At 44.4% G+C, this 18,009-nt stretch overlaps 1 protein-coding gene across 1 annotated transcript; it reads left to right on the top strand.

Annotated features, from left to right (window-relative positions):
- The first annotated feature begins 13,673 nt into the window (after positions 1 to 13,673).
- On the top strand, positions 13,674 to 17,899 carry ccdc28a (coiled-coil domain containing 28A). Its single transcript, XM_054780364.1, has 5 exons — positions 13,674 to 14,211; positions 14,286 to 14,467; positions 14,546 to 14,700; positions 16,027 to 16,049; positions 16,144 to 17,899. Exons 1-5 carry the CDS (start codon positions 14,030 to 14,032, stop codon positions 16,196 to 16,198), a joined length of 597 nt encoding a protein of 198 aa, XP_054636339.1. The 5' UTR covers positions 13,674 to 14,029; the 3' UTR covers positions 16,199 to 17,899.
- The last annotated feature ends 110 nt before the right edge of the window (positions 17,900 to 18,009 follow it).

The raw sequence follows: 18,009 nt of genomic DNA, 5'->3' as shown, positions 1-18,009 counted from the left end.
GTCAGGATGCCCCCCGGATGTCTCCCTGGTGAGATGTTCGGGGGCACGTACAACTGGTACTTCCTCGGGGAAGACCCAGGACATGTTGGAGAAACTCCTCCTGGAGGAGCTGGATAAAACCGCCAGGGAGAAGGAAGTCTGGGTAAATGATCCTGGGTAAATGATAACATTTCCTGCAATGGAAAAGAATCTACTGATGTTTTGGGGCTCAGAGGTTGGCCCCCACTATGAAAAAAAAATCTCAAATGGAATCATGTCGCAAATCAGAATCAAAGTTGTAGCTTTTTTTCTGTAATCTGCTAAAAACAACTGGAAACACAAAATATAGCGAGGTTTTTACATACTGTGTAAAATCCACAGCGGTCTGTGTGCGATTTTAACTTGAGTGTGATGCATGCTGATGCCGACCCAAATCCCTACAGGGCCGCCCAACCCCAGGGGCTGGGTCACCCAGCTTGAGGACAGGGTCAAATAGACAAATCTCACCCATGGCACCATGGAGGCCTGCCCAGGACCATTAGTATCCATTACCAGGACGTACAGACAAAGCACACACACAAACACACACTGAGACAAGCAGATGAATGTATGAGAAGGGGTTCTGGTGGAGGGAAGGTCCCAGCCTGTATTGTCTATAGAACAATTAGCTCTAAATAACGTTTGGCATTTCTTCATTTACATTTCAGCGCTGTGGGGTACGTTCTAACGCTGTAAGAATGACCTGCTCGCATTGTTGTGGTGTCATGATAAGGGGGATCCTACGACATGCACGAGCGGTGCCACACGTGGACGCAACTCTGGAAGCAGACCTCCAACCGCTCGGTGACAGATCTTCACTTCAAATGGACGTCCTCAGGGCGGTGACCTTATGGGAGTCTGTGGGACGTGTGTGTGTGTGTGTGTGTGTGTAGGTGAAAATGAAGCGGTGATTTGCAAATTAAGGGCACACTTGTTTACGCACTTAATACAGCGCTACACTTCCTGCACAGAAAGATTTTTTAAAGTTTTAATAAAATAAATGCTTTTTTCCCAAACAGTGGTGCAACACGACTATTTAAACAGTGCAGAACAGTAAACAGCTAGTTAGACAGTGCCGATCGTGCATGTAACATTGATAACAGTAGCCTACCAGAAAAGTCATTCATCGCCGTCCTCATGGGAACTAAAATCACGAAAGTCTTCTTCTTCCGTGTCAGAATTGAACAGCACCATAATTCCTATGTCAGACACGTTGTCGGTCTCTCTCTCTTTCGCTGTGCTCTCGGTGTCCTCCTCTTCGTCCGGCAGTAGTCCAGCCTTTTGACACCCATTGCTGATCGTGTTCTCTGTAAGGATCCAAAGACAGACTTGTGCAAAAGTTGCACAGTTCCTTCTCTGACAGCCAACTCCATCGCCTTTAACTTGAAAGTGGATCGTATCCATGTCTTCGTGTCCATCCATCCATCCATCCATCCATCCATCCATCCATCCATCCATCCATCCATCCATCCATCCATACATGCATCCGTCTTCTACCGCTTATCCAAAGTCGGGTCGCGGGTGCAGCAGCCCAAGCTGGGAAGCCCAGACTTCTGTCTCCCCGGCCAGTTCGTCCTGCACCTCCCGGCGGATCCCGAGGCTTTCAGTTGAGAGACATGGTCTCCCCAACGTGTCCTGGGTCTTCCCCGAGGCCTCCTGCCAGTCGGACGTGCCCTGAACACCTCCCCAAGGAGGCGTCCCTGAGGCAGCTGCTCAGATGCTAGATGTCTTCATGTGTTTTCTATAATGGAGGATTGAGACTGCGCATGCGCACAACGCGCCTACATTCCAGTACAGTAGGTGGCGGTATGCACCTAAACGTGGGTTGCAACCGGCCATTAACCCAAAGAAGAACAGGCTTTGCAATCTTGGCGGTATATTTATGGTGTTTATTGAATAATCCAAATCCTTCATTGTTTTACATTTGACTTTAGTCTAAATTGTGCTTGTTGTTGCTCAATGCAAACTGCAGCGTGTGCATGCATCCACTCGATGAGAGCGACAGGTTTAGCAAACGGCCAGAAAGTTGCCTTCTGTTTTTTTTGCCGTTACGATGGACTACCTTAGTAATAGCCTTTTCCGAAATACATATTTAAACAATGAGCAGTAGTTCTGAAGTATACGTGATTAGAACATGACCGCATATTAGCTGCACCGCTGTATAAGCTGTAGGGTTCAAAGTTTGAGAAAAAGTAGCGGCTTATACAAAATAAAAAACGGTATATTACACCTGTAGAGTCATAGAAGGCCTTCTTCCCACATGCACTCACATAGCACAATCAGAGTTGCGCAAAACTTACATAAAGGTATGACTGATGGAAAACTACTGAAGAGGCAGACACACAATAGATGTGTTGTTCTCACTCCCACAAGCTTAACTTTCACTTTCACTTTCTATAGGTGCACGGCAACTGCTATATAGACTTTGTGTGCTTTCACGCAGGCTCTTGTTAAAACATACTGCTCTTATTTTTGTACAACAGTTTGAAAACCTTTTACATTTTTCCATGAACCTTGAAGAGAAGCTAAAGACAATAAATACACCCTAAATATCCACAAGAGATGTGGCTACAAAAAATGCATGAGATGAGAGTGAGATGAAGTCATCACTACATTTTCCTGTCTGCTCTCTTTTGTGTGTGTGTGTGTGTGTGTGTGCGTGTGTGTGTGTGCGTGTGTGTGTGTGTGTGTGTGTGTGCGTGTGTGTGTGTGCGTGTGTGGCTGGCTAACAAGCTGTGCTTTCAGCAGCCTATTATCTAGAGCATGGCAGCCAGCCCATATCTGCAAGGTGTGCGTGTGCGCTTCAGAGTATGTCAGCTGTGTCATACCTCCAAGCGTCTTCACGACGCCCTTATTGTCCGTCATGGAGCAGAAGAAGAGGATGGGTCAAATGAATGACAAAAGTGGCACCAGATGGATGTAATGTGTCCTCGGACAGGGTCTTTAAATGAACGTGCATCATGGAGTGGGGTATCAGAGCCGGAGTGGAACTCAAGCAACGCTTGCAATGGCGGCTTTAGCGATGGGCAATTGCCCATGGCAGCATTCTCTAGGTGAAAGATGAATGCTTATTTGTGCTCAGCGCTCATTTGTGCATCAGGTCAGGATAGCGGTGGCGCCATACTGCTCACAGGAAGAGGATGTCTTTGGTCTTATGGCTGGGTTATCTGCTTTTCTGACATTATTTCCTATTTGGTGCTTTTATTTTGTTACGTCTATTTTGTGTTAGGACTGAATGCATACCTTACTCTGGTTGGAGAAGCTGCCTTTGTTTTTTAAATTTGGGTACTATTTCACTATTTAGTTGCCAATTCATTAATTGTTCTTTGAGCTGCTTTCCTGTTTCCGGGTATGTCCTCTTTTTGTTGCACGTTCCTGTTTCCACCTCCCATGGTGAGTTCTATGTTTGCCTTTGCTGTACCGCCTAGCTTCCTTCCCTTATTTTGGTACTTTTCCTTTTTGTGTGTGGTGCTGCTCTGTGAGAGCTTATCTTCTTAATTAAAGACATCCTGGAGTAACGCTACACAAAATCATAGCTGGGTTTGTTTAGCCTTGACTGCCAACCCAGTGGGGGATGATAATTAAGTGTCAACCAAACATCGTGGAAAACAGACAGCAGAAGCCATCGAGTGCACAATTTAGAAAAAAGAGAGAAGAAGAGGAGAAACGGGCCAAAGATAAATGTCATCTTTGTATGTATACTGTATTATGGAATGGATGTAATAACATAAGCTAACGTTACTTGGTAGCTCCTGCGATATAACCAGTGGTGGTTTGTGGCAGGTCTCGCACGGGGCGCCACTGAAGCTAGAACCGCCACTGAACACTTGCGTATGCAGTTCAACTGCACCTTTTGGAGAGGCCTTTTATTGTGGCCAGCCTAGGGCACACCTGTCGTGGATAAATTATGAATTATGAATGCTCATTAACGCTGGTTTAAACAGACTTGTGACCAGTGCACGAGAGAAATAACATTTTGTTTACATAGGAAAGGTTTTTTGAGTTCCGCTCATGAAAAATGGGAGCCAAGACAAAAGTGTTTTTATTTTTGTTGAGAACAGTTTACAATACGGGTTGTATTATTTTGAGTGCAACTGCCTGTGACTAAATAACGTTACATTGATGGGTTAACGCTTCTCTCTGCATGTGGAGAAGCGCTCCTGTACTGCTGCTTCATCCATCCTACTGAGCAAAAACATACACACTCACACATACAGAATGAACACACACACACTCACGTCCCTCCACCTAACCATGCACACCTCCGTTACACATGCACCACCAACGCCACCAGCCGCGGCGGCCTTAGGGCGCAGCCATCTGCCGCCCCTTCTACCCACCTTCCCAACATATGCAGTCCTTGCCCTGGGTAAGGTGGCGGGGGCACTGGCCTCGGCCTCAGCCAAGAGAGCGGGGGAGGCCAGCAGTGCATATGCTTCACACAGAAAGCAGGCAAAGAAAACGGAGACAAATGACGGATTAGTTGAAGCTCGCTTTCGTGCTCAGTCTACCCTCCATATGGTGGATTTCTTGTGACCACCAAGGTAGTGGCCCGCAAAGGAGTAGCAAGGCTGCAAGCAACACGATGGACAGGGATGAGCGGCGAGGTTGGGGGGGGGGGGCACGGGGGGACGGGGGTGCGTTGGGCTGACAATGAGGCTGGCACTGTCACCGAGACACCTCTGTGACATTGTGCCTCGGGGCATTTGCAGCCACAAAAGGCAGGTGTGCGGTACTTTCATCCTCTCATCAGCATCCATCCTCCATCAACACCCCCCCCCCCCCCCCCCCCCCCCCCCCCCACACACACACACACACACAAGATGAGCAAATGACAGTCAGCGCTGGAGGTTTTGTTTCATCGCTAACATTAATTACATCCGCTTTCCTAAAGTCTTCCATTTTTCATGAGGCTTCTTTTGCATGCGCTGCGCCACTCTGCTATTCTCTTTTGTCCGCCAGGACCTCTTTACGCGTTCCAGGAAAGCATCAAGTTGGGTGGCAGAGGAGACCCAGTGGGGAATAGGGTATGAAATTACCCTGGAAAGTTTAGAAAACCGAAGCGGTCCTAAAGAATGAATAACAAACTCGCGCTCTTACCGTCACCTCCTTCATCATCTTCTGATGAAGCGGGGAAATACACTATGTGTGTGTATATGTGTGTGTATATGTGTGTGTAGGTGTGTGTGTGTGTGTGTGTGTATAAGCGGTGATTAAATAAATCATGCTGACCTTTCCTGCAACCTTTCCCACAAGCCCCGCCTCCCCCAGCCGACCTTACAAGACTCGCTCACGTTAAAGACGTTTTCCCCTTCATCTGAGATTTCCCACATCTGTCCTGTTCTCGCATGACAAAGTTCTCCAACCTACAGGTCGGACGCTCGGTGCGCTCCTGGAGCTTCTTTAGCTTCCTACATTTTAGAGTATGTGCGGCCGACACGTCTGTATGCAGTTTGTGCGCGCGTGTGTGTGTGGGGGTGTGTGTGTGTGTGTGTGTGTGTGTGTGTGTGCGTGTGCGTGCGTGTATGTGTGATCTCTTCAATCTTCAGGTTCAAACGACCACTCTCACCACGCCTTGCCACTGAACTCACCAAGAGGTCGCTGAGACGCCACGATGTGCGCGTGGCTGTGTGTGGGGGGGTGCGTGAGCCGACACCCTGATCTCCTGCTCTAATACCCTGAGGACCTTTGGTTCCTTAACTGCGGGAGGTCAGAAGAAACACACACACACACACAAACACCTTCAAAGATGTCACATCAATCACTCTCACCTCTTGAAGTCTTGAAGAACGAGCACCTCAGGTGAAAGGTCAGCACGCCTGGAGGGTGACGATCAATCAGTGTGCACCAACCAAGGTGAGGATGCGACTAACAGGAAGTGAGGGTTTTTTGTTTTTCATCCCTTCGCAAGTAAAGGTTATGACATAAGTCCAGCGAGGAGCCTTGGTCGTGTTTTTGTTGCTTTTGGTGCTCTGCACACGCCCGTCAGGGTTTGCATTACAAAATAAGGGGAATGTTACGAAAAATAAGGAAATCTTCCACCGGCACAAGGAAGCACGCGACTTCAGGAAGCGGGGGAGAATTCAAGTCACTTGGAGCGCCAACTGCAAAATCTACATCGAGTTAAATGGTGGGCCGGAAGAAGCCACGATACGCGTCTAAGACTTCAGGGAACTGGACAAATATTGGAGATGACATCATCTTGATGACAAGGAAATAAAAGGCACGACCCACAAAGACTCGATGCAGATTGAAGTCATCCACAATCAACAATAACTACAATATTAACATCAATTGTGCTAAATGTAACATTCTTACATGACAACAAAATCGACATGACAACAAAATGTATTCCTATTTGAATACTTTTAGGAAAATGTAGTCTTATTTTATTCTTATTTTAACATTTATTTGGTTAGATATTATTATTATTACACCTTTAGCTCAGCTCAGTGCATTTTCAAGGCCTTCACACAGTTGCACAGCACAACTAGAGTTGCACAACACTCACAGATAACCCATGGAAGAGTACTGAGGGGAGATGGTAAACAGACACGCTGGCAGCATAGTTGGAACCAGTTTGAGGTCGTCTCTCTCGCACTTTCCAGGCACACAAGCTTAAGTTGCACTTTCTAGAGGGGTGCGGTAAGCGCTGTACTGTATATTCTTTGTGTGCTTGCATTCTGGGCTCTTTGTCCATTCTCTTTGTCGATGTGGAGTCCAGCGCTGTAACCAAATAAATTGCTCTTATTTTTGACTACAATTTGAAAACCTTTTAAATTGTGTTATTGTTGACTGCTTCTCCAAGAGCAATGCGGTCCCATCAAACGGGAAGAAAAGCAAGGAAAAGAAATACAGTGTTTGCACCCTCCTGATTTCTTATTTTTGTGCATGTTTGTGACACTTAAATGTTTCAGATCATCAAACAAATGTAAATATTAGTCAATGACAACACAACACAAAAGGAACTTTCTAAATGAAACATTTTATTATTAAGGGAGAAAAACATCCAAAGCTACATGTCCCTGTGTGAAAAAGTGATTGCCCCCTAAAGCTAATAAGTGGTTGGCCCCCCCTTAGCAGCAACAACTGCAATCAAGCGTTTGTGATAACTTGCAATGAGTCTCTTCCAGCGCTGGGGAGGAATTTTACACAATTGTTGTCATTCAGCCACATTGGAGGCTTTTCCTTTTTAAGGTCATGCCACAGCATCTCAATAGGATTCAGGTCAGGACTTGGACTAGACCACTCCAAAGTCTTCATCCATTCAGAGGTGGACTTGCTGGTGTGTTTTGGATCATTGTCCTGCTGCAGAACCCAAGTTGCTTTCAGCTTGAGGTCACCAACAGATGGCCGGACATTCTCCTTCAGCACAATTCATGCTTCCATTCATCACAGCAAGTCTTCCAGGTCTTGAAGCAGCAAAACAGCCCCAGACCAGCACACTACCACCACCATATTTTACTGTTGCTATGATGTTCTTTATGCTAGATGTGATGGGACACAGACCTTCCAAAAAGTTCAACTTTTGTCTCGTCAGACCACAGAGTATTTTCCCAAAAGGTCTTGGGGATCATCAAGATGTTTTTTGGCAAAATGGAGACGAGCCTTCATGTTGTTTTTGTTCAGCAGTGGTTTTGGTCTTGGAAGTCTGCCATGCAGGCCGTTTTTGCCCAGTGTCTTTCTTATGGTGGAGTCATGAACACTGACCTTAACTGAGGCAAGTGAGGCCTGCACTTATTTGGATATTGTTGTGGGGTCTTTTGTGACCTCTTGGATGAGTCATCGCTGTGCTCTAGGGTTCATTTTGGTTGGCCGGAGACTCCTGGGCAGGTTCACCACTGTCCTGTATTTTCACCATTTGTGGATGATGGCTCTCACTGGAGTTTGCTGGAGTCCCAAAGCTTGAGAATTGGCTTTATATCATTTTCCACTCTAATAAATCTCAATTAATATCATTTTTTTTCTCCCTTTCATTTAAAAAGTGCATTTTGTGTTGAGTTGTGTTGTCATTGACTAATATTTACATTTGTTTGATGATCTGAAACTTTTACGTGTGATAAACATGCAAAAAGGTAAGAAATCAGGAAGGGGGCAAACACTCTTTCACACCACTTTAGCGCTTACACTTCTTTTTCCTCAACACCTTCTTTATTTTCACACAGAAACTAAGTGAACAAATTTAAAGGACAAAATGTAAGCAAACGTGTCAGCGATACGGTGTGAATGACATATGAGTAATATAGACTTGGAGGTTAAATAAGCTCCTCCCTACTCCTTTTTGGACATGTTTCCGGGTGTTAAGTCTGAGGGCAAGTAGTTACAGTGTGTCAGCAAACAATAGTGTTGGAATTGGTGCTGATACTACTGTATACTGATACTACTGTACAGGCACTGCACGATGGTTGCCCACTGGTCCTCAGAGAACAGATTTCCCTACAGGTGACCTGTAAAGTATCTTCACCTTTTAAGACAGATTATTTCCACTGAGACGACTGCAGCTTGGGGTAAGTACGGAATGTTTGTCTAGCATCTGTTTGAACGCCAGCGCTGCTCGGCCCACGCTGCTGAGTAAATGGCCTAGACGGGAGCAGCGAGGCTTATCTCTGGGCACTTGGTGTTTGCACGTGTGTGATGTCAGACCAGTTCCGGTAATGCTTCCTGGGCTGGGTGTGCTGATAAGCTTTGGGATGTTGAGACGTGCAGGTAGCAAACAAGTCTCAGTTGAAACTGGAGCTGATTTGTCTTCTTTAGCTCGCCGGCCTCCCCGAGCACCGTCTGACAGCGAGCCCGCGTCCAAGCAGTTGGAAACTGGGACGAGAAGGAAGAGGACATGGATGGGAAAGAGAGAGCCCCCGTTCGATGGGGAGGAAAGGGATGGAGTGCAAAGAAAGGAGGACAGCAGAGGAGCGGCCGCACATGGAACGCCACAAAACAGAAAGAACTGACGGCCGAGTGGAACCAAACGAAAGGAGGAGAAGCGTTGGATTGAAGGATGAGAGGGACGCTCAGGCCACCTCTCCTTCTCCCTCTCTTGTCCCTCCTCTTCTCCCCGTGAGAATGTGCATTTTTCTTCCTTCTTCAGATGTGCCGCGCTTTCATGCGCACACAAAGACCAGCCGTACCTGGCACACGAGGCCGTGAAGGAGCTGGCACACAGGTTTGTGTGAAACACACACATACACTGACTCACCTGCCTGGCACCTGTCTGTTTGTCTAAGACATCATGCACACATACACACAACACACTCACACATGACGGCACTCAGGCAAACACACACACACCACAAGCACTCTGCTGTACATCCTCCAACATGCACAGTCGAACCAGAATATAGAATCACTCACACATCAGTTAAATAGAATCCCTCAGTTCATCGTGACATTTAAAGAAGCCATATTTGCTGTAATGACTTTCACTGACTTTTTTTTCAGTTTTAACGCAAAGTGCTCCTCAACAGCTGCGCGATAAAGAAACTGGGGGCACCAAACAAGCAATCAAAACAGGCAGCAAACTAATTGAGTGTGCGCACTCACACATTCAACCACACCGATTGCTACTCTATGCTGCAATTAGTTTGTTTTAAAGGAAACAAATAACAGTCATTTGAGCGCCACGGCGTCCATAACAATTCTCCCCTGGAGGGACTCCAACACCATTTGAACAGGATCCATTCACACACTCGTCACATAATCACACAGGTTTGCGCACACACACAAACTTGCACGTGCATGCTATCACACTGTCACGCTGCCATTACCCCCCCGTACACGGCAGCCGCAGAGAGGGGGCGTCTCAGTTATTGCACGCAGAATGATTGTCCCTCAAATGCATGCAAGGTGCAAAAATAAAAGGTTTGGTTTGATGGTGATTTGAAAGCGATGAATAAAATGGACGGATGGTTTGAAAGTGTTGCAAAAGTTTGTATCCGGCTGTGAGGACCCCCACCCCCACCCCTTCATCCCCTCTTGTCTGGGTGCACAACAATGGCGATACCAGGTAATTACCGCCAAGCCAACGCAGCGGGCGGCGTCAAGCCGACAAGCTTCGGCTCCCCGCAATTAGGCCCCCAACCCCGCTGTCCCCAAAGCATTATCTCTGAAGAGACCCGCGAGGCCGAGGAGGACATCGGTGAGGGACAATAGAGCAGTGAGTGGTCTCAGATGGCCACCAAAACTCTCTCTGTTTTATATCGCACACAAAATAATACGAATTATCACTTACAAAAGTCTGAACTCTTGAAATAGACGAGCTCATAAAAGGTTATGTTACAATGTCACAATGACGTGTGTGTCCATTTATGATGTCTCCTCTTTTTATTCCCTGTCCAGGAGGTCCCGTCAGGACCCCTCGGTTACCCTGTGCCTGCCTGCCAGCAACGTCTGCATCTCCGGGACCCCCTCAAGGCATCGGACAGCCAAATGTCAGCTGGACCCTCTACAGAGTGTTGAGAGGAGGTCAGGAGGCGGCAAAATGGGAAGAGACAGGGGAGTGAGTATGAGGGAGGCGAAAGTGAAACAGAAAAGCAGAAGAGCAAATGTGGGAAGTACAAGGAGCGAGTGGCGTTAACACTCATCAAAGGAGACCAACTTTTGCTAGTTCAGTCGTCCCTCACCACTTCACGGCTTCACTCTACAGCACTGTTTTTCAAAAATATGTTAATTAATGAATCATGCCGTCTCGTGGTTGAATACCGCCTATTAATAGTCAAAACATGTGCATATTTACATATTTTTTTGCCATTCATTAGGCATAAAAATGGCTAAATGTACTAAAACGCTGGAGCGTAAGGTCGACAGGAAGATCGGCGCCGTGTCTGCAGTAATGCGGTGACGGTACCAGAGAGAGCGGAGCCAGAAGGAAAGCTTTCAATTTACCGAGGTGGCTCGGGCATCGAGTCCGGATGCCTCCCAAATGCCTCCCTGGTGAGGTGTTCTGGGCATGCCCAGCCAGGAAAAGGCCCCGGAGCAGACCTAGGGCACGCTGAGGGATTATGTCTCACAGCTGGCCTGGGAACGCCTTGTGTCCTCCCGGTGGAACCAGAAGAGGTGGCCGGGGACCGGGAAGTCTGGACTTACCTACTGAGACTGCTGCCCCCGCGACCCGCACCCAGATAAGCAGAAGAAAATGGATGGCTGTATGGAAGTCAGTGTGTTCCATTCAACCTCCGTGGACCTGCCAAGATTCAGGCTGTGGTCGATTGGTCAGTTCCTCCATCATGACGCTTCTCCAGAAGTTTCTAGGGTTAGACAATTTTTACAGATGTTTCATCACAAATTGGAGGCAAGTTTTTAAGGTCAGATGTTGGATGAACACTACTAACGCTACTAATGAATACGATCTGCTCAGCATCTTAACTCTCATCAGTCATGGTGATGAAATGTGATTTGGTCAACAGTTTCCCTCATTGGTCTGGAAGTCCTTCTGCAAAGCTTTTGGGGGTTTCACGCTCGGGATATCATCTCCATCTAACGGCCAGATGGAGCCGGCCAACCCCGAACCTGGAGGCAGCCTTCCGCAGCATTTGCTGCCAGCATCCAACCTTCTGGACATCCCACCTCCCATGGTTTGAGTGCGACTACAACTGGCTAAGATCCTCGACCACAGGTCATGGTTTCCAGTCACCTCCAGTTTTGGTGCCGTCCATCTAGCTCCATCACATTATGTCCATCATACGTGATAGAATGATTGTGTCTGAACCAGAAACTCACTGATCACCACCGCCTGCGACCCCTTCCTACCAGCCTGGACAAAGTGTTGGCAGTCTTCACATGATTTCACTCTCCCTACTGGTCCTAAAACCTCTCCCGCAAATACATTGGCTGTTGAGTGAAGTCAAGTACTTCATAAATCCATATCCACATTCAAGCTCCTGGACTCCATGAAGATTCACCCGGTATTTCACGCCCCCCTTCTCAAGCTTGTCACCACCAGTCACCTTTGAAAGTGTTTCTTTGTCCCAGCTTTTGGGGGTTATCGCTGTCGATTTCATAGGAGCACATGAACGAATCACTGCAAACTCTACGACGGCGTGAGCTTCTTATCCTGAATGCCAATTTGTCAACAGGATTTCATTGTTATGTTACATTATTGTTATTGATGTTTTGCTAAATATATTATGAATCATTTTATTCATCATTCAAATTCATTCAAATTCATCATTTTGCACTGCTTAATCTTAATTTGTTATATTTTTGCAGTATTGTGTTGGCTACTTTTATTTGTGGAGAGGCTTCATTTGGAAGGAGAGAAGATTATTTTGCTTAATATTTTGTACATGCTGATATTCTTCAGGTTTTGCACAGTTGAATCTGAATGTTGTGCCATTAAGAATTCTTGGCGTTTCCACATCAATCATCTGAACCCCGTCTTTTTGTTTCTTTTATCTTTCACGTTCACGCCAGTTTGAACTCTGGCCCGGCGGCTAAAGTAAACGCTGCATTAGAACCGGAGGTAACTTAGAATTAGCAACTAGATGAGGTGTGTAATTAAATGGGTTGTCGTTCTTCTCAAATCTGATGCATAATTCAAACACATGAGAAAAGAATGAACTGGCTCTCCAAACAGCATCCTACACTGCAATTATGTTATGTGTGTGTGTGTGTGTGCATCCACTAACTTAATGGCTGTGTGGACACAGTCTAAATGTGTTCATCTGCAGCGTTTTATCCTGGTTCACCTCACTCCGCCTCTGTCACGCAGCAAAACACACACAAGCGCACAAAGGCGGGAAGAGGAAGCGTAGAGGGACGTGAAGTGGACCGAGAAAATTATCTCGCAGCACTGTATGTTTCTAGAGTAAGTCACATTAGACAACTTTTACAAGTGTTTTACATTTTGATTGTGCCATCTCAATTTTGTAAATCGCCTGTCCCATACATAACCTACTCCGAAACAAACACCGGCATTCTAAATGTGTCGAGTAGCTTAGTAAATCATCAATTCTCACAAAATAGGTCCACGGAAAATAATTTCAGGGAGTAGAGGAGGCTCCGGATGTTTTGTGTTCTCTGGGGCTCCTTGTGCCAAACTTTGAAAACTCCTGTATTAGACAGCAATATTGAAACGAGATGAATTTTATAAAATGTTCACTTAGCTACACCTTGTGGTCACGACTAGTAACCACTCCTGCGTGCTCTTAGAAGTGTCATTTCATTTCATACAGCTGACAATTTTTGTTTTCGAAGAGTATTTTAGTTTTCATTCTCTATTATGGGGTTACTGTTGATGGTTTGAGTGAAATAGTTCATGGGATGCCTTTAAATGTGCTTTACTTCAAAACGCACTCCAAGATTCATGGAGAGACAAAAAACAAATCTACCAGTAATGTCAGGGTAAGGGTGGATTTTTAAAAATCCCAACCAAATCTATTTATATATTTCAAATTCCCTTTTAAAATGTGTGAACAATGTGTAAACACAGGTTTCCTAACCTGTTTAAGGGAACGTACACGTTTTGAAACACGGCACACTTGCTTTCAAGTAGGCGTCTTGTTGTGTGCACTTTGGAAAACCAGAATCTGAATTTTATGTGAATTACTATTATGTGCGTCTAATTTTGTGATTTTGCATCAAAATCGTAATAATGTGAGATTTTTCCTCAAACTACTATTTTGCATTCAAGTGCTTATTAAAACAGATTTGGAACGCGGCCCCGAGTCGTCAGTCTGTTGCGTCTTTCACAAAAACAGGAAGTGTTCCGAGGTGGACACTGACAGCAAGCTAAATAGCCTACAGGCTGGTATTACTCTTTGCTTTAGTTAAAAGAATAGCGTGTACCACTCGCGTAGATATGCAACCAGGGCGCAGACAGTAACCGATAAGTTTTGATCGTGCCATATGCGTACATTTGAACTGCGTAAGTTACATGACTCTGAAGTTTAGCTAGCAACCGAGCTAACATGAGTCGTGTATAATCGGGAGAGCTCGGCGTCAGAGAGTTCTGTCCAGTATCCGTTTGTCCTGATGTGCTTCCGGCCCGGCTAGCCGGAGGGTACCGAGTCCTGCCGTTATGGAGGAGCGAAAGCTGAAGAGAAAGAGCCCCAGGACCCCCACAACCCCCGCCGCGACAGCGACATCTCCAACACCCACAGGCGGCTCCGGCCGGAAAAACAGCACGTCCACCGGGGGGAAACATGGAGGCTTCAGCCACGGCATGGGGCCCCATTCCAACCAGAGGAGCAGGAATAGAAGGTATCAGAAGCTGTGGGCTCAACTCATTATCTCACAGAGCGTTAGGAAAACACTTTTCAGATTGTCTTTTACAGGGGAGTTCGAGACAAACCAAAATATCAGCCAGGTTCGGGTGTTCGTCCGAACCCGAACCAAAACCAGGCAGCGCCCATCATTCAGCACTCGTTCCTGACTGACGTTTCTGACGTGCAGGAGATGGAGAATGGACTTCTCAGCCTCCTCAACGATTTCCACTCAGGGAAACTCCAAGCTTTCGGTGGGCTGTTTTTTTTTTTGGGGGGGGGGGGGGCAACATTAATCAGAAGGGGTTCACAAACTTTTTTTTCTGTCCCAGGTAACGAGTGCTCCATTGGGCAGATGGAGCATGTGCGGGAGATGCAGGAGAAGCTGGCCCGCTTGCACTTTGACCTTTATGGCGAAGCAGATGAGATGCCAGAGGACCAGAGGAAAACAGCCCGGGACACCAACATGGATAAGTTGCTTCAGAATGTAAGACCATTTTCACGACATCACATAGTGAAACAGTAACGTAACATTTCATTTTGGTTCTTGCTAGCGATATGTGCTATGGTTCCTGCTAAATTGTGAATACCACAAATCTAATGGTGGAGTTGGCGTATTACACTGCATTTATAATAATCTTACACAGCGGGGGTCCACGACCATCTGGAGTGGCCAGTTTAATAGAAATGTATTTGGCAGGGGTGTCAATTTGTGGCCCGCGGCACATTCAACAAGAAAACTAAAATAAAAGCCAACAGCAGCAAAAATGGAAAAATCTGCAGTCATTTTACAAGAATAAAGTCAAAATATTAATAGAAAAAAGTGGTCATTTAACGAGAAAAAGTCGCAATTTTACAAGAATAATGTCATAATTATGAGGAAAAATAACGTCTTTTTAGTAGCATGAAGTTGAAATATTTAAGAAAAAACGTGTTATTTTATTAAAGTTATAATATTATGAGAAACAAACCAGACAGCTAATAAAGTTTTGGTTTTTGGTAAGTTAGGTTGCGGGAAGAAGTCATAATATTACGAGAATAAAGTCAAAATACGGGAATAAAGTCATAATTACAAAAAGAAAACTTAGTAGAAGAAGGTTGAAATAGCTCCGGGGGCGGACAGCAGCAGAAATGGAAAAACGGTTCTAATTTTATGAGCGTAAAGTCAAACTATGGAGAGGGAAAAAGTTGTATTTTGACAGGAAAGAAAAGTTGCCATTTGACAAGAATAAACTGGTAATATTATGAGGGAAAATGTCATTTTAGTAGCACAGAGTTGAAATATAAAAAAAAAAACATTTTTTTTTTAATTGTAGGGAAACAAAACGAGATAAAGTTGTAATTTTTGGAAAATGTACTTATAATATGGGAATAAAGTCATAATGATAATAATACGTTTGTTTTAGAAGAAAGATGAAATATTTGGGGGGGGGGGATAACAACAGCATAAATGGGGGAGGGAAAGGAGCAAAGACGCACTAATAATACGCTTTTTCACCTCCAGTACATCACAAAGCTGCGATGCAGTTTCTCGAACTATATATGACTTCTTAGCATTTCTACGGGACAGACTGTGAGGGACAGAGACGATGAAGGGCAGACTCACATGCCGGGACACTATTTGAATCAGGTGATCAGCATGCGCAGGACTTGTTTTGGAGAGGTTGCTCCTGGTCTGTTGGCGGTTTGTAGAAACTAGCTGGTGCATGGGATCCAAAAGGTTGGGGGGCCGCTGTTGTGGAGTACATTTTTGTAGCACAAGGGTTGAAAATGGTTTAAACGGCTTGCTTAAATTTCTATTTTCCCTTTTCAGCTGGAGGAGCTCAGCTCTTCCATGTATCCTTCTCTGACCTCTCCTGAGCGACAGATGCTTTTGTTCAGTTCAAGCAAAACATCCATGCTCGTTTTCTACTTTAACTTGCTTTTCCAGCCAGAAACTGAACTTGACCGACAGCCAAGAGACCCCGAGGACCGCCAGCGTGTGACCTCCGATGCGGATGATACCAACCTTATCTTACTAAGCATCCACATGCAAGTAGTTTAGCCACGAATACGCTTATTTCCCATCCTGTCTGACTGATCACCAGCACGGTGTCCTGTAGAGGGAACTCTACGGCAGCCAAAGTGATTTGAACCACTCCACGACAGATGCAAAGCACTCTGTTGCACTTTATATTATTATTACTTGTTCCAACTTCCAGGCTGATCAGCGCGTCACCCAACAGGTTTGTCAAAGTTTGTCCTCGCAGAGCCAAAAAAAGATGTTGACTTCACAACCATGCCTTATCAGAATCATTTTTTTGTAATTACTTTTTGCACATGCACTTGTGACTTCTGTGATTGTCATTCTCAGCCATCATTTGGCTGGGATTATTTTTACATTATGGAAAGCTAAAGCACGCATGCTGATTTATTTTGATTGATTTACCAATAAAATGTGGATTACTTGATCCTGAAATATGACCTCAGAAACATCCTTCAGCTTCTTGGTAAGAAACTTTAATAATGTCATTTTAGGAGCATAAAGTTGAAATATTGAAGAAAAATGTTTTTTGTTTTTTTTAAGTCGTAAGATTATGATTAGAGAAACAAAGTTGGAATTTTTGGAAATTTAGGTTGTGGAAACACTTATAATTTTACACGAATAAACTCAAACTATTATAGGAATGTAATCATAATTAGCAAAAGAAAATGTAGTTGAAACAGTTGGAAAAAATGGAATGTAAAAAATTGGATTCTAACAAGAAAAAAAGTCAAAATTTTACAAGAATAAACTGGTAATATGAGGGAAAATTATGTCATTTTCTTAGCACAGAGTTGAAATAACAAAAAAATACATAATTTTTCGAAGTCGTAATGTCATGAGAAACAAAGCAAAATAAAGTTATTTTTGGAACATTAGTTTTTAATACTGTGGCAATAAAGTCATAATACTGCGAAAAGAAAATTTACAAAGATTATTTAAGAAGTAAGTTGAAATATTTGGGAAATGTATTAAAAAGCAAAAATGGGAAAAAACAACAGCGTATCGGCCATATATATGAAAAAAAAATCAGAGGTTTTGAGAATAAATTTGTAAATTTATGAGACAAAAAATCGTAATATTACAAGACGTACAAGTCGTAAATTTATGAGAAAAAAGTAATACATTTCAGAGAAAAAGTCGTAATATTGAGAGAATAATCGTACATTTATGTAAAAAAAAGTTGTAAATTCATGAGAAAAAGTCGTAAATTCATGAGGAAAAAGTCGGAATATTACGAGAATGGTCGTACATTTACGAGAAAAAAGTTGTAAATTTTCACAAGTAAAGTTGTACATTTATGAGAAAAAAGTCATAAATTTGCGAGAAAAAGTCAGAACACTACCAGAATGGTCGTACATTTACAAGAGAAAAAGTCGTACATTTTCATGAGTGAAGTACATTTCCGAGAACAAAGTCGTACATTTATGAGAACAAAGTGGTAATATTACGTGTCAGAGGGAAAATAGAGCGTAGATCTTCAGGAAGGAAGGAAACTTTGCAAAACTTACAAAAAAGAGCAGTTGAGCATTTTGCATTTAGATTAGCATGGCTAGCCCTTGTGACTTCCGCCTTCCTTACTCCGCCCCCTCCACATGCCTAAGACCAAAGGTCACATAAGGCCCCCCTTTTCATAGCTGTCTCAGGCAATGCTTGCAGCATAAAGTTAGGAGTTTTTTCACGTGAATTTTCAACTTTATTCTTGTAAGTTTATGACTTTTTTTTCTCATAAATTTACGACTTTATTCTTGAAATCTATGATTTTTTTTTTCA

This window comes from Dunckerocampus dactyliophorus, chromosome 1 (assembly GCF_027744805.1).
Source record: "Dunckerocampus dactyliophorus isolate RoL2022-P2 chromosome 1, RoL_Ddac_1.1, whole genome shotgun sequence".
NCBI classification, from domain to species: Eukaryota; Metazoa; Chordata; class Actinopteri; order Syngnathiformes; family Syngnathidae; genus Dunckerocampus; species Dunckerocampus dactyliophorus.
The sequence above is the reverse complement of the archived record's forward strand: the minus strand, read 5'-3'. Positions and strand labels throughout refer to the sequence as shown.